General features: G+C 42.8%; 1 protein-coding gene across 2 annotated transcripts in view; it reads left to right on the forward strand.

Moving 5' to 3' along the window:
• Nucleotides 1-17,030, forward strand: part of LOC136572664 (EF-hand calcium-binding domain-containing protein 6-like) — a 125,010-nt gene that overhangs the window by 8,467 nt on the left and 99,513 nt on the right. Inside the window, exons 2-5 of one of the 2 annotated variants that reach the window (XM_066573463.1) lie at nucleotides 2,162-2,196; nucleotides 2,649-2,967; nucleotides 11,586-11,695; nucleotides 11,921-12,021. In XM_066573463.1, coding sequence (XP_066429560.1) covers nucleotides 2,673-2,967; nucleotides 11,586-11,695; nucleotides 11,921-12,021 — 506 coding nt within the window. In that variant the 5' untranslated portion in view covers nucleotides 2,162-2,196; nucleotides 2,649-2,672. The remainder of the gene's footprint in view (nucleotides 1-2,161; nucleotides 2,197-2,648; nucleotides 2,968-11,585; nucleotides 11,696-11,920; nucleotides 12,022-17,030) is intronic. The other variant, XM_066573462.1, reaches the window with a different exon arrangement.

Genomic DNA, 17,030 nt, shown 5'->3' on the forward strand with positions numbered 1-17,030 from the left:
TAAACAAAAGGTATCAACAAAGCTGTTTGAACTATACATAAAACAATTACATGTGATAATAAAGGTGGTCTCCTGGCTGTCTGAGTACCTACTTAGTCAGAATGTAATCTTAAAGATCCATCAACAATTTGCACATCAAAAGAGGGGACATTGTTTCTACTTTTCACATAGACAAAACTGGTCCAGCCACCTACTGGGAGTCAGCATAAAGTTGATAAGTTGGTATTCAGTAAGATAGCTGAATAAAATCTAATTAATCATACATTTAGTATTCTAAAATCAATATCCAAATAAACGCTTGAATATACCTTTTTACATATGATTCTATATCCAAATTCTACTAGCAACTTCCGGAATGTTTTACATATAATACATAACATTATATAACCAAATAACTAATGTCACATTTATTACACTGTTTCCTTATCTTTCTTATGTTAGATTATTGATTAATAATGATTGACCCCTATCACTGGTATATACAGTATAGTGCAAATCACTTTATTTACCTAAAATGATGTTTTTGTGCTGAAAAGTCCCTCTAAACTGCTGGCCACTAGCGGTCTCCCTTCCATCTAATTTGCCTATTGTTAAGTGAAATCTGTCTCTAGTAACAGAAGAAACAATACAGATAGCAGAAAATGGAGGAGGGCGTTGACTCATGCTGCCCATAGAAGTCAATGGAAAGGAGAGGTTGAGGAGAAAGAGTCACAGTGATGCTTCGGCAGCGAACTGGTAAAGCTCTGTTCACATTTGTGTTCAGGTTTGACTATAGTGGGATCCAACTGGCTTCCGTTACGCTGTCTAACAGTTTCCTAGATTAAATAGAACAGCATGCTACACTATTTTATCTGTGATTTCCTGATGGAACGGTGCTGCACATCCCAAAGAGAGTCTCGAACATAGATCTGAACAGAGTCTAAGGCATCTACATCTACTGGAGTCTGCAACGTAGAGATGAATAGAGCCAAAGTGATTTATAGCTACTGGAATCGCATTAATAATACTCAGCACTTCTCTGACGTCCTCCATGCTGAAGTTATTTCTCTGTATATGCTACAGAAAGTAGGGAGTTAAACCTACTACTTTCTCTATAGGCAGTGTATGGAGTCATCAAAGTAGCAGTTTTCATCCACCTTATTATAGATGTCGTATAATGGCCAGAAATGTTATACCACATGTACACAGAACACAGCTTATTCTGAGAAGTCACCCAAAAGTGTGGATAAGCTTTAATCCACAATGCCTCCATGTTAGTAACAATTACAGGCCCCTAACCCTTTAAGCCATGTAGTGACAGATAGGCACTTAAAAGCTCATCATAGTGCCCCCAGCACATTTTACCTACCCACTGCACAGTTCCCAATGCCACGATGTACCATTGGCAGTAAGTAACTGTGGGAAGTTTATTATAGGCCACTTCTGAGTATTTGCTTGTTTTTTCTGTTTGATCATGGACATATTCACAAGGGGCAAAAATTACATGGGCTGTCTGATCGTCAGCCCATGTAAAAATATATAGATTGCATCTGGCATGCTCTTGTCTAGGGTTACATTGCAATGTGCAGCATTGCCTTGTGTATAGAACTCTCCAATAAAGATTCCCCTCCCCCACTGCTTCTATACAAAGCAGCCAAGCACATTTTGGGGGCTTTAAAAGGTAACAAGAGGTGCAAATGATTGTTTTCTCATGTTATATAGAAAAATGCCATCTATTGTCACAGCTCATGTCAGATGAGGACGATCCGGCGTCCGCCCCAGCCTATGTGATCCATATGCCGGCACATGCTCAGTGGCATTTTGGCATTGGATGCCTACACGAATCCTTCTCTGCTGATGTGTAAATGGTTTGGTTTGCTGGGAGGTGTGTGTCCCCAGCTGGCCAATCTGCACTTGTACACATTTATTCCGGCTCCTCCTCATAGAGGATGCCAGTTACACTTCTAGTCTGAATGTATTCTTTGTTTAGCTGATGGCTCCTGTCCTTTTACACTGTCAGATCATTCTGCTTGGTGTTCAGTATATTTGGGGGGCTTTATCTTCTATCTCCTAATTTCCATTTTTGTATTAGTATTTCATCTGGTTCAGTTCATGTTGTTTAACATCCATACTACATGTATTGCTATTTTTTGTTGCAAACATTAACCCAGTTTCCATCTAGGGATAGGTTCCTGACGTGGGGTTGCCTTCTTCAAGGTGAGTGCTCCACTTTAGGTAGGGTCTCACTGCATTAATAGATTAAGGTCAGACTTCTGGTTATGTTAGAGATATTTTGTGCTCCCTACGTTAGTATATTATGTGTATTTCTGTCCTTTTACGACACTAATTATGTCCATTCAAGGTAAGGTATTTGTGCGTCCATCTGAGATGTAACACCTGTCTTATTAAAACGTAGGAAAACTTTACCACTGACTGTGTTTTGAAATACCTGTTTTGATGATTTCGATTTCAAGATGGATAGGAGCTCCTATAGCTGTAATTATGTATCTAGACTTGGGAACCAAACAGCTGCATAAAATATTAATGATATCGGTCTGTGTTACACTTACACACCTATTACTCAATATTATGAAATATACTTTTTACTATAAGACTGATTGTACATGTGATTGGCATTTTTAAGTATGGTTTTCCTTTATGTTCTTCAGATTTCAGCAGTTGAGCTCTACAAGATGTCCAATCATCTTCTATCACCACCTCGATCCTCAATGCCAAGACTACCCATCATTGAGCATCCATTGTCTCACCTTGGTGACCCAGAAACCTTGTCATTAAGAGGATTTTCTAGGGCTGATGTACCATGTCAAAGAGAAGAAGAAGTGCTACAAACCAGAAGGAACATTGAAACAGCATTGTCCTCCTCCAGAGAGAGAAATCTGCCACTCACACCTTTGAAGCATCATATTCCAGAAGGTGTTCAGGTGACCATTGCAACTGACCAAAACAAGTCTAGGCTCCCTGTATTTGGTAGGTTTACACATGGAATATGTAAAACAGGTCTTATATTTACTAAACTAATTTTAATAGGTTTTAATATCACCAATAATCCATTAATGATTTTATTTATTCTCCTTATTTAAATACTCTGAAGATGTTAAGATTTAACATCACTTGTGCGTCCATTTTCTTATTTCTTAGTCTTTATTACAATGTATTATAGTGTATGGTGTTGTGTTCTATCCATAATTGTGCTTATATGTATTGCAATACTTAATAGCGTAATAAATAGGAAGATTAATTGAATTAATAAATGTAACCTGTACACTGCCTATAATAAGCTTGATCTTGGATTGGTAGCTAAGAAAGCTTGAGAATGTCTTGACAATAGGGAGTGTAAAGTAACCCAATTTATGACCTTCAGAACAGACATCCATTGTCTGGGACTGCATTGGTTTCTAAGTGCTCATTTTACTATTAAATGCTTTTTAATTGCCAGCGATATAGAATGGGTGTTGCCATAGAGAGAACAGAATCTTTCAACGTTCTTTCTGTGCTTTCTTTTTACAAGACTTGACTTTATAGATGTGTTTGCGGGTTGAATACCTCATGAATAGTGAGCTGTCTGTTGAGAATACGTAGATTTACATGGATGGATATTTACAGTACATTAAAGGGAACCTGTCACACGGCTCCCCAATCCAGCGCTATCACCCCCGAAAGTCAGTGCTTAAGGAGCTGGATAAATATAAGAAATACCTCCCTGGACTCCAGGCAACCTACCATATAAGCACCATTATTTTATTTCATGTTCCATGTAGTACTCACCCACCATGCATAAGTACTGTGTCTAATGGTTGTGTCCCAGGTCATTTAAGCCCCTTTGTTATCAGAGAAGTCATTTACGTTGACTTTATTCTGACCACCCGACCACCACATTAGTCACTGGTCAAACCAGAGGTCAATCTCTTCCTACAAACTTGACTTCTAGTTGCCCACAATTTAACGTCACCATTAAATTTGAGCCACCCTAGTTCCATGCAGAGCCTGGCAGCTGTGAAACTTCACCAACTGGAAGGAGAACACAAGAATAAGATAGGCTGTGAATTGTGGTAGCAGCTGCTCTGCGTTTGCACTGAACATGGCTTCTGCTGAATTCAGGAGGTGGCCCAATCCAAGATCATGGAGCAATAGGCCTGGAGCAGCTTCTGGAAAAGATAGTTAGATAGCTATGGACTCTTTTATTCAAAAGCTATTGATCCCAGCAGATTTTGTGGTTCAAGGGCTGCTCAAGAAAATTGATTGCTGACTGCAAACGATATCGCCGCATTTTTTTTAACGCAAATGTTAGTGGGACTTTCTAATGTTAAAACAGTATTGTACAAAAATCACATTTGTGTATTGCTATTTTGTGTTATGCGTTTTTAACAATAGAAAGTCCTATTGACATTCGCATTAAACAAATGCAGTGATATCGCGTGAAAAAAAAACGCGTGTGAAAAATGCTATTGTGCAGGGGCCCTTAGGCTGAGCTGCATTGTCAGATCAGAGTGCTGCTGCAAAAGTACAGAACCTCTACATACATAGATATAGTATTTAAAAACATTCACACCAAATTAAGACCTTTGCAAATGTAGGCACAGCTGTGAATGTGTCCGGAAGCTGCATGACATATTCCCAGATCAGAGAGCACACAGTTAGTATTCAATTTCAGCATGTACAATATGGAAGCACAACATACTGTTCTTCTGCGAAGAAGTCGCCTATGGACTTTAGATTCAGTGCTGGATAAACACCTTGGTCACAAGACAGCATCTCCCTTGTGAAATTACATGTGAAGTATGTAAATTGGAAACAAGATATAGGGAAGTTCACTGCAAAGCATTATCTGCTATACTGTGAAATAACTTGCCAGGATATATGCTGAACTAAGTGGAATTAGTGATGGCAAAATCAATGGAGGAGTTTAAGAAGGGGACTCGGCGTGTTTTTGAAGTGCTATGATATTGCAGGATATAGACATTAAATAACCAGTAGGGTTGTTGATCCGGGTCTTGGAGTCAGGCAGGAACTTTCAAATGTTGATCCAGGGATTATTCTCACTGCCATTATGGAGTTGGGAAGGAATTTTCCCCTCAAAATGGCTTCTCCCTCATTGTTTGGTTTTTTTTTGCCTTCTTCTGGATGAACAAGGGTGGGGGAACTGGCTGAACTGGATGGACATTTGCCTTTATTCAGCCTTACATACTATGTTACTAAGTGTATTTAGAAGTTAGTGATTTAAAATTGGAATCAGAATCTCATATGATAGCCAGTGTGATAACTGGCAAAACTATTTACTTTATTTACCTACAATGATGTTTTTCGGCTGAAAATCACTTTACAGTGCTGGCCACTAAGGGTCTCCCTTCCTTCTACTTTGCTATTCATTGCCTGCTGTCAAGTCTGTTACTGGAGATATCAGGATGGCCAAACAAGAAGTGGAGGAGGGGGATGAGTCAGCTTGTTTCCTGAAGTCTATGAAAGCAGAGGGTAGGGAAAAGAGGTAATGACGCGCACACACACACACTGAGCTAATTGTGAGTTATTTGCTGCTATTTATTCCCATTCACACTTCTCTGCTCTGCAGCAGAAGTCTACGCGCCAACCTCAGTGTAGTGGCCGGAGCATGTAACTGCAGGCACAGCTCACGTTCATTTCAATGAGAGCCGTGCCTGCAGTTACAAGCAGCAGTCAATACACCAGAAGTCAACGTGGAGACTTACCCTGCTTCCGCTCTGGTCTCTGTGTATTTGCAGCGCTAACAGCATTTGCCCGCTCAGCTGATCGGTTAGGGTCCCGAGCGACGGACCCCAGCTGATCAACTATTGATAACCTATTCTGAGGATAGGTCACCAATAGTATTCACCCTGCAAAAACCCGTTAAGGGCAAAAGCTTCAAAACACATGCATTTCCCCTTCTCCCAAGTAATTAACAAATATATAAGCTCATAGGCAGTATATGTATAAGACATGTCTAATTACCTAGTGGACTCAGATACAGCAGCTAGTACCTCTAAGTAATGCAGTCAGCATATAATAGTCAAATTCCAGTGCTACACAGTGATAGTAATTAAGGTGCAGTTACCTCCAGTGATCACAGGTGACATCTTCTCTGATTTGTGATGTCCATTTTAGTTTTTCTACTCTATCCCGGCAGAGACTGCCACAGCGACTTCTTCTAACCATAACTCTTCTCTTGGCATTCTCCCCTTCGTGCCGCTATTCCCTCCTCTTATTGTTCTTTCCACAAAGTAATAATGGCCCCTCTACACCACCACATATTACATAGTGGTCCTTCTCCGCTGTTACACATCCAATAATGGTCCCTATGTATGTCCCCACACATCCCGGAGTGGTACCCCTGGTGCTCCCACACATTCCACAGTAGTGCCCCAGGTGCCCCCACCTATCCCGCAATTTTGCCCCTGGTGTCCCCATACACCTCATAGTGGCCCGTGCATGCCCCTACACACTCCACAGTAGCTCCTGAGTGCCCTTACACAGCCACAGGCTACAGTACTCCCTCTGTGCTCCTAAATTGCCTCCAAATAACCCCTCCATGGCCCGTCTCCTACACTGCAAGTCTGGATCTGCACTTGCAACTTCCTTGAATCACACAGAGCCGCTACCTGAGCAGTCCAACTTCTCCCATTCTCAGGTCACAACTTCCTTCACTCACGCAGCCCCACTGCTTTGAGGGCTGTACAATTCTCCTCTCAGAACTTGCCCACCCTCTGTTGATACCCTCCTCCACAATCCACACAAGCCAGCTTATTGCAATTTATCTGATCTCCAGTCACCATCACAGGTTAACCATGCACCAGACTAACACATGCACAGGCCACAGCATACCAGTCTGGCATCTCACACGTGTTCACACGCACTTTGCCTCCTACTACTGTGTTCCCCGAAAATAAGACCTACCCCTTTAATAAGCCCTATATTGATTTACAGGGGGAGGTTTGAAATATAAGCGCTCTTCCCAAAGGCATAATTTGAAGCTCCTTGGCCCCAATGCATAACTTGTCACAGGGCCCCCCAACTATAATGGTTTATTGATAGTACTGTGTTTCCTATATGGAGAAAAGTGGAGTCCCAGATTATTCGGGACTGTGATCAGGACTTCAGGCAATGAGTCTGAGATAGTGGTGACAGAAGGAGGCCACCGACCAGGCACCAGGTAACTGTGTCTGCTAGAAGAGAAGGAATTGTGTCAAAAGCATTATCCTAAGGACCACCTCACTGTGTAACAAGTACTGTGCATCTCATGCTAGAAAAGGACATTTGATTGTGTTGAACGGTTAAAGAATTTGGTAATGTTTGGCTTGGAAAAAAGAAGGCTGAGAGGAGACTTAATAGCTGCTACAAATATCTGAAGGGCTGTCACAGGGCAGAGGGATCAGCCCTATTCCCATTTGCACAAGGAAAGACTAGAAGCAATGGGATGAAACTGAAAGGGAGAAGACACAGATTAGATATTAGAAAAAACTTTCTGACGGTGAGGGTGATGAATGAGTGGAACAGGTTACCACGGAATGTGGTGAGTTCTCCTTCAATGAAAGTCTTCAAACAGAGGCTGAACAAACATCTGTCTGGGATGATTTAGTGGTCCTACATTGAGCAGGGGCTTGAACCGGATGACCCTGGAGGTCCCTTCCAACTCTACTATTCTATGAATCTTGTGTGCTCCAAGTGATTGTTCCCGAGAGGCTGAAGCCTGTGGGTATTGAGAGGCTGCCCACAAAGGAGCTAAAACAGGTTTGGATTCCTCCCCGGGTTGGGTAATTTATGTTGTTCCTGAGTTCTGTCAGTAAAATGTTTCAAGAAAGTTGTCCCCTGGCTCATGTACCTGGTTCTGTCCACAGTTATTCATAAAGGTGATCTACCCTTGAGTCCAACTTACAGTCTCATAAATTCCTGGCAAATAAGAACTTGCCTGCTTGAGTTTACTTGTACAGGCAGGATAGAGCTTCAAATGTCTGTGATTTTTTTTAAAGAAATTGGTCTGGATAATATTGTTATATTCTTTAGTTTTCTTCTTCATTAAGACCCCGTTCACATGTTCAGTATACTGTTAGGATCCTGACATAATGCACTCATATTTTGCCAGAAATGCATGTAAAAAAAAATCATACCGTAATAATAAACATGCCTCCGATTTTAAAATCTACAGCATACGTAATTATTGCCATGGATTTCACATGGAAAAGCTGTGAATTAGCCCCATGAAATAACATTAGGGCTCATTTATATGCAGCCAAACAGCAGCAGAAATCAGAGTTTTGACTAAGGATTTTTGATGTAGATTAAAAAAAAAAAACCAAAAAAAAAACCATTATAGATTTGCTTAAACTTGTGCTTTCTGAGCATGGTCTAAAAATAAAGCCACTTTCACATGGGTGGCAAAACCGTGCAATTTTCCTGCGATACAACAGTGCGAGAGAATGCACGCTTGTGAAACCCATGCATTACGATGGGTTTCTTCACACGAGCAATGTTTTCTCTGATGTTATGTTGTGAGAAAAAAAAGAAAATCGTGGCATGTTCTATCTTTCTGCGATTTGCTATTTTTTCTCCCCCATGTTTCCCTATGGAGCCTCCTTGTTTATCACATTGCATGAACTTGCGATTTTCATGTGATGCGATTTCAACATTAGAAACTCCTATAGACTTTAGTGATTAAAAAATTGCTCGATTTTAACGTGCAATTTCATCGCAAGCGGCCGTGATGCGAGATTAATCTCACATTCGTGGAGCAGATCAGTTTCAGTGCGGCTGGGCCGCAATGGATTGTCCGTAGCATGTGGACAAGATTTTTGCAAATCTTGTCCACTTTGCTGCTTAGTTTTGGGCTTAAGATCGCGGGTGGAATTTCCATGCAGGCTGAGTCCCATTCACTTCAATTGAAGTCAGCTTGCAGTACAAACCTCGGCTACTGCACAATGTTTGAAGCTGTCTGAAATCAGCTAGAAGAGGTTAGATAACCAACAATGTTTATCACGTATCCACAGTATATGTTATAAATGTATGATCGCTGGAGGTCCAACCACTGGGACCCATAGCGTTCACAAGAATTGGGTTACAATTATCTCGCTCCATTCTCACAGCCCATTATTGTGATCTAGCAGCGTCCCAGCAGTCAGGCTGTCAGTGATCATACATTTATCACCTAAACTGTGGGTAGACACTAAATGTTGTCTTTTAAGAATCTCCTGCTAATGTCTTGGTGCTAGATATCACAGGTCACTTTCAGTGATCTTATGAACTCTGTACCCTCACTGATCAGAGTTGTATTCATGGCACGAAAGGGACCTACACAATATTAGGCACCTTATTTTAATGGTATATCTGATCTGTGTATATTATTCCGAACAACCCCATTAAAGAGATATTCCCACTTGAAACACAAAATATGTTGTAAATGTCTCACAGATGTGGGTCCCACTTCTGGAATCTGTAGCCATCTCTAGAGATGGTGCTGGCCAACACATACAGACGGAGAATCCACGAGGTGACCATGAATGTTTTCAGCTCTCTCCATTCACTTTAATGGGACTTACAAGTGTTGATATGCCATAAATGTATAAGAGCGCAAGACTTCTTTATTTCTGAACCGAGATCAAGCGTTTAGGTTATGTGCAGAAAGTTAAAAAGTGTTTCCCACACTTAGCAGTAGATTTATCAAAACTAATGCAAGAGAAAAGTAGAGAACAGCCAGCCCAAGGAAACCAGATTCCAGTTCTGATTTTTTAGAAGCCTTCCGGAAAATAAATGGTGGGCAGTGTGGTTGGTTGTAACTGTAAACTTCTTCACTTTTCCCTCACATATAGTAATATGGCCCGGCACAGTGTTTTTATTAATCTTATTTATTGTAATTTCAATGGAAGAATAACGTGGGTATAAGAGCTGCTGCACCACCACTGCCAAATATGAACCCTAAATACAGACCTGGAGCAGAGGTTGTTTCTCTATAATAAACAGTTTATTTCCAATTCCCAGCAGCTTTGTTTATTGACTTCTGCATAAGATTTTCTAGATTCATTTTTTTGCGAATCTACACCTCTCAGCATCCACAACACCACATTTGTGAAAGCAAGACACTTGTATTACATTATGGCTTTATTTCTACCTAGTGGTCGACTTGAGGAAGTTCGCAGATTACTTCTTAAAGGAGGCTTACAAAAAAAAAAGCAATTGGAAGCATACAAAAACTCCATTACTACGCATATTGTAACGCTCTGTGATTTCTTGCTTGATTTTGATTAAATTAAGGGCGCATTCAGACGACTGTATATCGGCCAGGTATTCACGCCAGCCGATATACGGCGTCTCTCTCTGCAGGGGGAGGAGGCTCGAAGAGCCGAGAGCAGTGCTCGGAGCTCTCGCCCCCTCTCTGCCTTCTATCCACGCCCTCTCCGCCTCTCTGCACTATTTGCAATAAAAGGAGTCAGGCAGGATGGGGCGGGGCTAAGTGGTGGAAGTTAGCCCCTCCCCAGCCCGCCTTCCCTCATTGAAAGTAGTGCAGGGGGTGGAGAGGAGGCAGAGAGGGGGCGGGAGCTCAGAGCACTGCTCCCGACTCTTCCAGCCTCCTCCCCCTGCAGAGAGAGACGCCGTATATTTGCCGGCGTGAATACCCAGCTGATATACTGTAGTGTGAATGCACCCTAAAATATAATAATTTAAAAAAATATTTGCTTTGCCACAGTCTTTGTTCATAAATTATAAAACCTGAGTCACACAAAGGAGTATTTAGTCATTATCTGGAAGCAGGTATTTTTGAGATATGCTCTAGCCTGTCTGACATGCTTTCTCATAGCGGTTTGTGGTCCAGTAACTATTTAGTGCCATTATGTTTTATAAGCCAAATTAAACATTCCTTATGTGCAAACGAAAAAAAACTGAAATAAATAACTAAAAGCAATTTTTTACTCTCCATATTTTTGCCCTTGCTAACTTATCCTTCATGTTTACACTTCAAGTTAGAAGGTTAACTAGTCACTCCATTAACAAAAGAGTTTTACTTAATGTGGTCACTAATAGTACAGTACTTGAGTAGATTATAGGGTGTTGGTTACAAGCTGCTTTGCTCATTTGGTTTGGTCGGTGTTTGTTGGCATTGAGATGATTTATTTACCTAGTGTATTATTACTGTGATTATACAGTAGCTTGCAAATAGGAGTCTTTAAACCAAGGAATCGCTTTTATCTACTCAGCAGTTACAGAAGTGCTCAGAAAAAACTGTGTAGATGATACAATTTTATGTATTCAATTTCAAAAAATGCTAATTTTTTTTATTTTACCAAATCAACAGATTGTCCCAACATGTAATACAATTGACTGCTGGTAATGGGGTGCAAAGGTAGTAGTCACACCTAGTCCCTGGTGTCTGAGGAGGCCCAGTGGCCCTCTGCTATGTAAGAAGACACCATACTTATCTATAGCACATGGTAGATGGGAGGCCATATTACATATGTGGCAATGGTTGCCCTTGTGGCTCAAAATGTTTACAGCATCCTGTTAGTTGAATACAGCATGAGAACTATATCCTGCTAATGATAACATTACATTATTCTGACCGGGAAACTTTTCATTATGTCCAATCACAGGTGTAAAGGCTGACGTTGGGAGTCGTGCAGACAGTAGAGTGAGCACTACAACCAGCAAGTCCAGTTCTATTTCCCGACCTGGAACTCAACTCAGACTTGAAGTGGATGAGGTAAACTGCTGAAGCGCTGTGGAATAAGTTAGCACTATACAAATTAATATTATTATTAATATCCTTTCCAGTGAAGTGCTTTTCAGTTGCATTGATGATTGCTATTGTATATTTGCAGAAATGCCACTGATATATCCTAGTTCTTAAATGTTCTTATGCAGAAACTTATAATATGCAGCATTTATATTACTTCTATTTCATAAATGACATTATTGTTCACTTCAGCTGGAGCATACATTGCGTGAAAAGTTGAAGGCTGGTGGATATTTTAGTCTCAGAAAAATGTTCAAGAACAATGATCCTGAAGGAAAAGGGCAAGTAAACAGGTTGGTGAATATAAATCATAAGGTGACCAGATTTTACAAGGGTGAAAGTGGGACAGAGGGGTGTGGTCAAGGGCGGGGCCTATCACAACATATGATTTTACCTCCATCGTTATAAAAAGCACAGGTTCGTTTCAAAAAAGACAGGGAGCATATTCCGCAGCATTTCTGCATCCAAAAAACAGTCAAAATCTGTACAATTGGTGTGGATTTTGACTGAAAATCAGCTACGTATCTGCAGCTGATTTCATACTATGCGGCGCTTCTCCTCACCTCCTCCAAAGGCTTCCCACTGTCAGTGCTCCCTGGCTAACGATTCCCTGTAGTGGCCTCACCTGACCAGTGGCACCGCACCATACAAAGCCACTGGGAATCGGGGGAGTGCCGCATAGTATGACTGATTTCCAGTCAAAATCCAAGTTTCTGCTGTGGACATTCCGCAGCATTTCTGCCACATGTAAACATACCGTAAGTCAGCTTGATGTATGCTGCCATGTGCAGAGTGGCCTCAGTAGTAATAGTGACACCCACAGTGGCCCTCAGGAGTAATAGCGACCCCCACAGTGGCCCTCAGTAGTAATAGCAACCCCCACAGTGGCCCTCAGTAGTTATAGTGAACCCCACAGTGGCTCTCAGTAGTAATAGTGACCCCCACCATGGCCCTCAATAGTAATAGTGACCTATAGTGGCCCTCAATAGTAATAATGACCCCCACAGTGACCCTCAGTAGTAATAGTGACCCCCATAGTGGCCTCAGTAGTAATACTGATCACAACAGTGGTCCTCAATAGTAATAGTGACCACCACAGTGGCCGCTGTAGTAATAGTGACCCCCACAGTAGCCCTTTAGTAGTAATAGTGACCCCTTTATTAGTCCCGGTAGTAATAGTGACCCCCCACAGTGGCCTCAGTGGTAATACTATTCCTACTGGGGCTGATATAGGGGACACTATTACTAATAGTGTCCCCTATATCGACCTCAGTAGTAACAGTGACCCCCTACAGTAGCCCCAGTAGTAATAGAGCCTTCCCATATACTTACATTCTCCTCATCTTCAGAGCACCGCTGCTTCTTTTCTCAGCGCTGCAGGCGAAAGTGTGTGTGCCCGCAACAGCGCCTCCTCCTTTCTCCTGCGGAACTAAGGAGAAGAGGTCAGGGGAGGAGAGGAGGAAGATCCCAGATGCACACACTGCTGTCAGTGTGTGCATCTGGCAGCGGCGCCGTAGAGTGGTTACCAGCTGGGGAGCTGCGGCACCCCGTCTGGTAATCACTTTAATGGTGAGCAGGCACCCCAAAAGCAGAACATATGGTTGCCCCGTTGGGGTTCGGGCGGAAAGCGGAACACAGGGCCCCAAAGTGGGAATACCCCGCCTAAATTGGGACGTTTAGTCAATTTATATATCATGTATATTTTATTTGTATAGTTAAGCTATGAAGAAGTGAATTTGTAAAGAGATCATAGACCTAATTAATATCCTTGGGAAACTAACGGCATGGATACTATTCCAGGACTGATGCAACTTTGGTCTGATATTCATAAACTTGACTCCACTCTAAGTAACAGTAGACTTCAGTGATTGAAGTAAAAATAATGGTAGGACCACTTCTATTGCAGCTTTGACAACACTGGTGTCACGTTGTGCTCCTGGGACCTGTGGTTCTATGGACTTCCAGGAGTACACTGCTGCAGGTGTGGTTGATTTGGCTGGCTGATGGTGTGGAGTTGTCCAGCAAGCCAATCTGCATGCGTATGTATATATAAATATCATCCACTCTTACTAGATGGTGCTCCTCATTATCCATTTCCCTCTCAGAATTCTGGTGATGTGCATATTTCCGTGTGGGATTTCCCTGTGTCTGTAGGTGTGCAAACACCTGGTGTGAATAATGACTTGTTCTGTGTTATTAGATTTTCTGTGTTGTTCTCAGCATCTGTAGATGAGCAGATGCCTGTTGTATATTATGTCCTATCTAATTTAAGACAAGTTTCTCTAGGTTCCTGTGTTGGGCCGTCCTTTTCGGGATGATCACCACGCTTGTATGCAAGGTTCCCTTTTTGTGGTTTAGTTGTCTTGATAGAATAGGGACTCACAAGACAATAAAGACCCTTGACGTGGGCTTGTGAGCTTAGGTACTTTGGCCAAAATGCTTTCTAAAGCCACTCTCACACATGCATTAACAAAATGCCGCATTTCAAAATTGAAGCATTTTACCGTGATTTCTAGCTGCGTTTCTGAACGAATTGTACAGTGTTTGGCAGCGTTTTTTAACACACCGCATCATTGTGATGGGTAATGAGAGACGTTAAATAGCACTGAAATGCACGAAAATAGAGCAGACAGCACTTAAAAATCTCAGCATTAAAAACCCTGCTTTCAAACGCACATCTGTGAAGCCCCATAGAAATCAATGGGAGTGTTGTACTGCGATTAGTGGCCTAATACCACATATTTATTTATATTCTAATTTGCTTGTGTATTACTACTTTTGGTAAGCATTTGGCTACCTGGTGTTGGTGTAGGGTCTGTGTTTTTTTTATACTCTTGTTGCTCGCACATTTGGTTTACATTTGGCGTGACCGGTGTCTGAACGTGTGTGTATATCCCTATATCCTTTCTCTTCCACTCCCTGCGTCTTCTTTTTCCTGCTGTGCTGTGCGCCAGAGTGTGTCCCAGCCTGACCTTGGGTCTTCGTACCCAAACTCAGAGCATTACATGCGCATGTGATGCTTCCAGTTTGAGTCTTGAGACCCACAGTCAAGCCCGGGCACACTTTGGCAGTCCTTATGTGAAACTGATGCAGCACAAAACAGTGTGGACGGACCCTAATGACTCATTCACACCAGCGTTTTCCCTCCGTTCAGGATTTTCATCTCTATGTTCCATTGTGGAGCAAAGAGATAGAATTAAAACAGAATTAAACAGATCTGTTTTCCCCCAGTGATTTCAATGAGGTTTTTAAAACACTAAGCAAACAACCTTTAGTTATTATTAACCCTATAATTTTATAGAGCAAGATGATATTGTGATCCCTCCAACTTGCCCATCTGCTTTGGTATGTTTCCGTTTTGTGTATGGACTCAGTGTCTCTGTATATTTTATATCTATATTTTAATTTATATTAATAAACCTTTGATATTAGTTTTTAATTAGCAATCCCCATCTTTATAAACAGCTGTATTCCATCACTTCTGGGGACTGTAATTATCTAAGACATTTCTTTGTCAATTGACTCCCATCTGCATCAGCTGCCCTGCTGCACAGTCTATACAGGAAGGAAGTCTGTGCCTCCAATATTCTTGCCTCCACCAGGAAAATATGTAAAAAGTAGAAATGAGCGAGCACCAAAGTGCTCGGGTGCTCGTTGCTCGAGTCGAACTTTCCGGGATGCTCGAGGGTTCGTTTCGAGTAACGAACCCCATTGAAGTCAATGGGCGACTCGAGCATTTTTGTATATCGCCGATGCTCTCTAAGGTTTTCATTGGTGAAAATCTGCAAAACCCAAGAAAGTGATGGAAACGACACAGAAATGGATAGGGCAGGCGAGGGGCAACATGCTGGGCTGCATTTCAGGTTCCCAGGTCCCACTATTAAGCCACAATAGCGGCAAGAGTGGGCCCCCCCTAACAATTTTTACTTCGGACAAACCCTCATTAGTAAGCCACACCTTAGCTAAGCACCACACTACCTCCAACTAAGCACAAGCACTGCCTGCGGGACACACCTCTGCCTCTTCTCCTGGGTTACATGCTGCCCAACCCCCCCGCACGACCCAGTGTCCACAGCGCACACCAAAGTGTCCCTGCGCAGCCTTCAGCTGCCCTCATGCCACACGCTGGCCTCATAGCCACACCACCCTCATGTCTATTTATAAGTGCGTCTGCCATGAGGAGGAACCGGAGGCACAGACTGCAGAGGGTTGGCAGGGCCAGGCAGCGACCCTCTTTAAAAGGGGCGGGGCGATAACCCACAATGCTGTACAGAAGCAATGAGAAATCCAATCCTGTGCCACCGCCATCAGGAGCTGCAAACGTGGGCATAGCAATGGGGAATCCATGTGCCACACAGTATACATTCTGTCAAGGTGTCGCATAGCTCAATCCACACTGCAAGGGGAAAGCCATCTGCGCTCTGCCCCCATACGCAAGTCAGTCAGTGCCTTTGTGCCAGACAGGTCAAACACCGCAATGGGAACTAAGTTTGCACCAACAGCATAGGTGGGTCCTAGGAAACCCAAGACATGAACAAAAATTGATCTGAGCGGCCAAACATGGCAGACTTGCACCACGCCCACGGCATAGGCCTCAGCCCACAGATTCAGCAATCCTAGGCAGGAAGCGGACTTTCACTGCACCCAGGACATAGGCCTCTGCACAAACCCTCAGCAATCGCGTGCCTACAGCGGACTCCAATGCTAGCGTAGCTGTGCACGTCTCATTAGCGCTGTATTGCTCCTGTAGTTTGTCCCAATGCAGTGCCCCGGATAGTAGAGCTAACGTCATATTAAATACAGGTGGGCTTCGGCCCACACTGCATGCCCCAGTCAGACTGGGGTTCTTTATAAGTAGACACAGGCAGGTACAACTCCGTGTGGACCGACAGCATGGGTGGGTCCCAGGAAGCCACCGGCGTTACATAAATAAATCCCATTGCATTGCCCAGGACAGCTGAGGTAACATCAGATTAAATACAGGTGGGCTTCGGCCCACACTGCATGCCCCAGTCTGACCGGGGTTTTTATACATAGACACAGGCAGGTACAAATCCCTAATGTGAAGTCAGTGTGGACCCAAAGCATGGGTGGCTCCCTGGAACCCACCGGCGGTACATAAACAAATCCCATTGCAGTGCCCTGGACAGCAGAGCTAACATCAGATTAAATACAGGTGGGCTTTGGCCCAAACTGCATGCCCCAGTCAGACTGGGGTTCTTTATAAGTAGACACAGGCAGGTACAACTCTGTGTGGACCGACAGCATGGCTGGGTCCCAGGAAGCCACCGGCGTTACATAA

Source organism: Eleutherodactylus coqui, chromosome 7 (genome assembly GCF_035609145.1).
Source record: "Eleutherodactylus coqui strain aEleCoq1 chromosome 7, aEleCoq1.hap1, whole genome shotgun sequence".
NCBI lineage: Eukaryota > Metazoa > Chordata > Amphibia > Anura > Eleutherodactylidae > Eleutherodactylus > Eleutherodactylus coqui.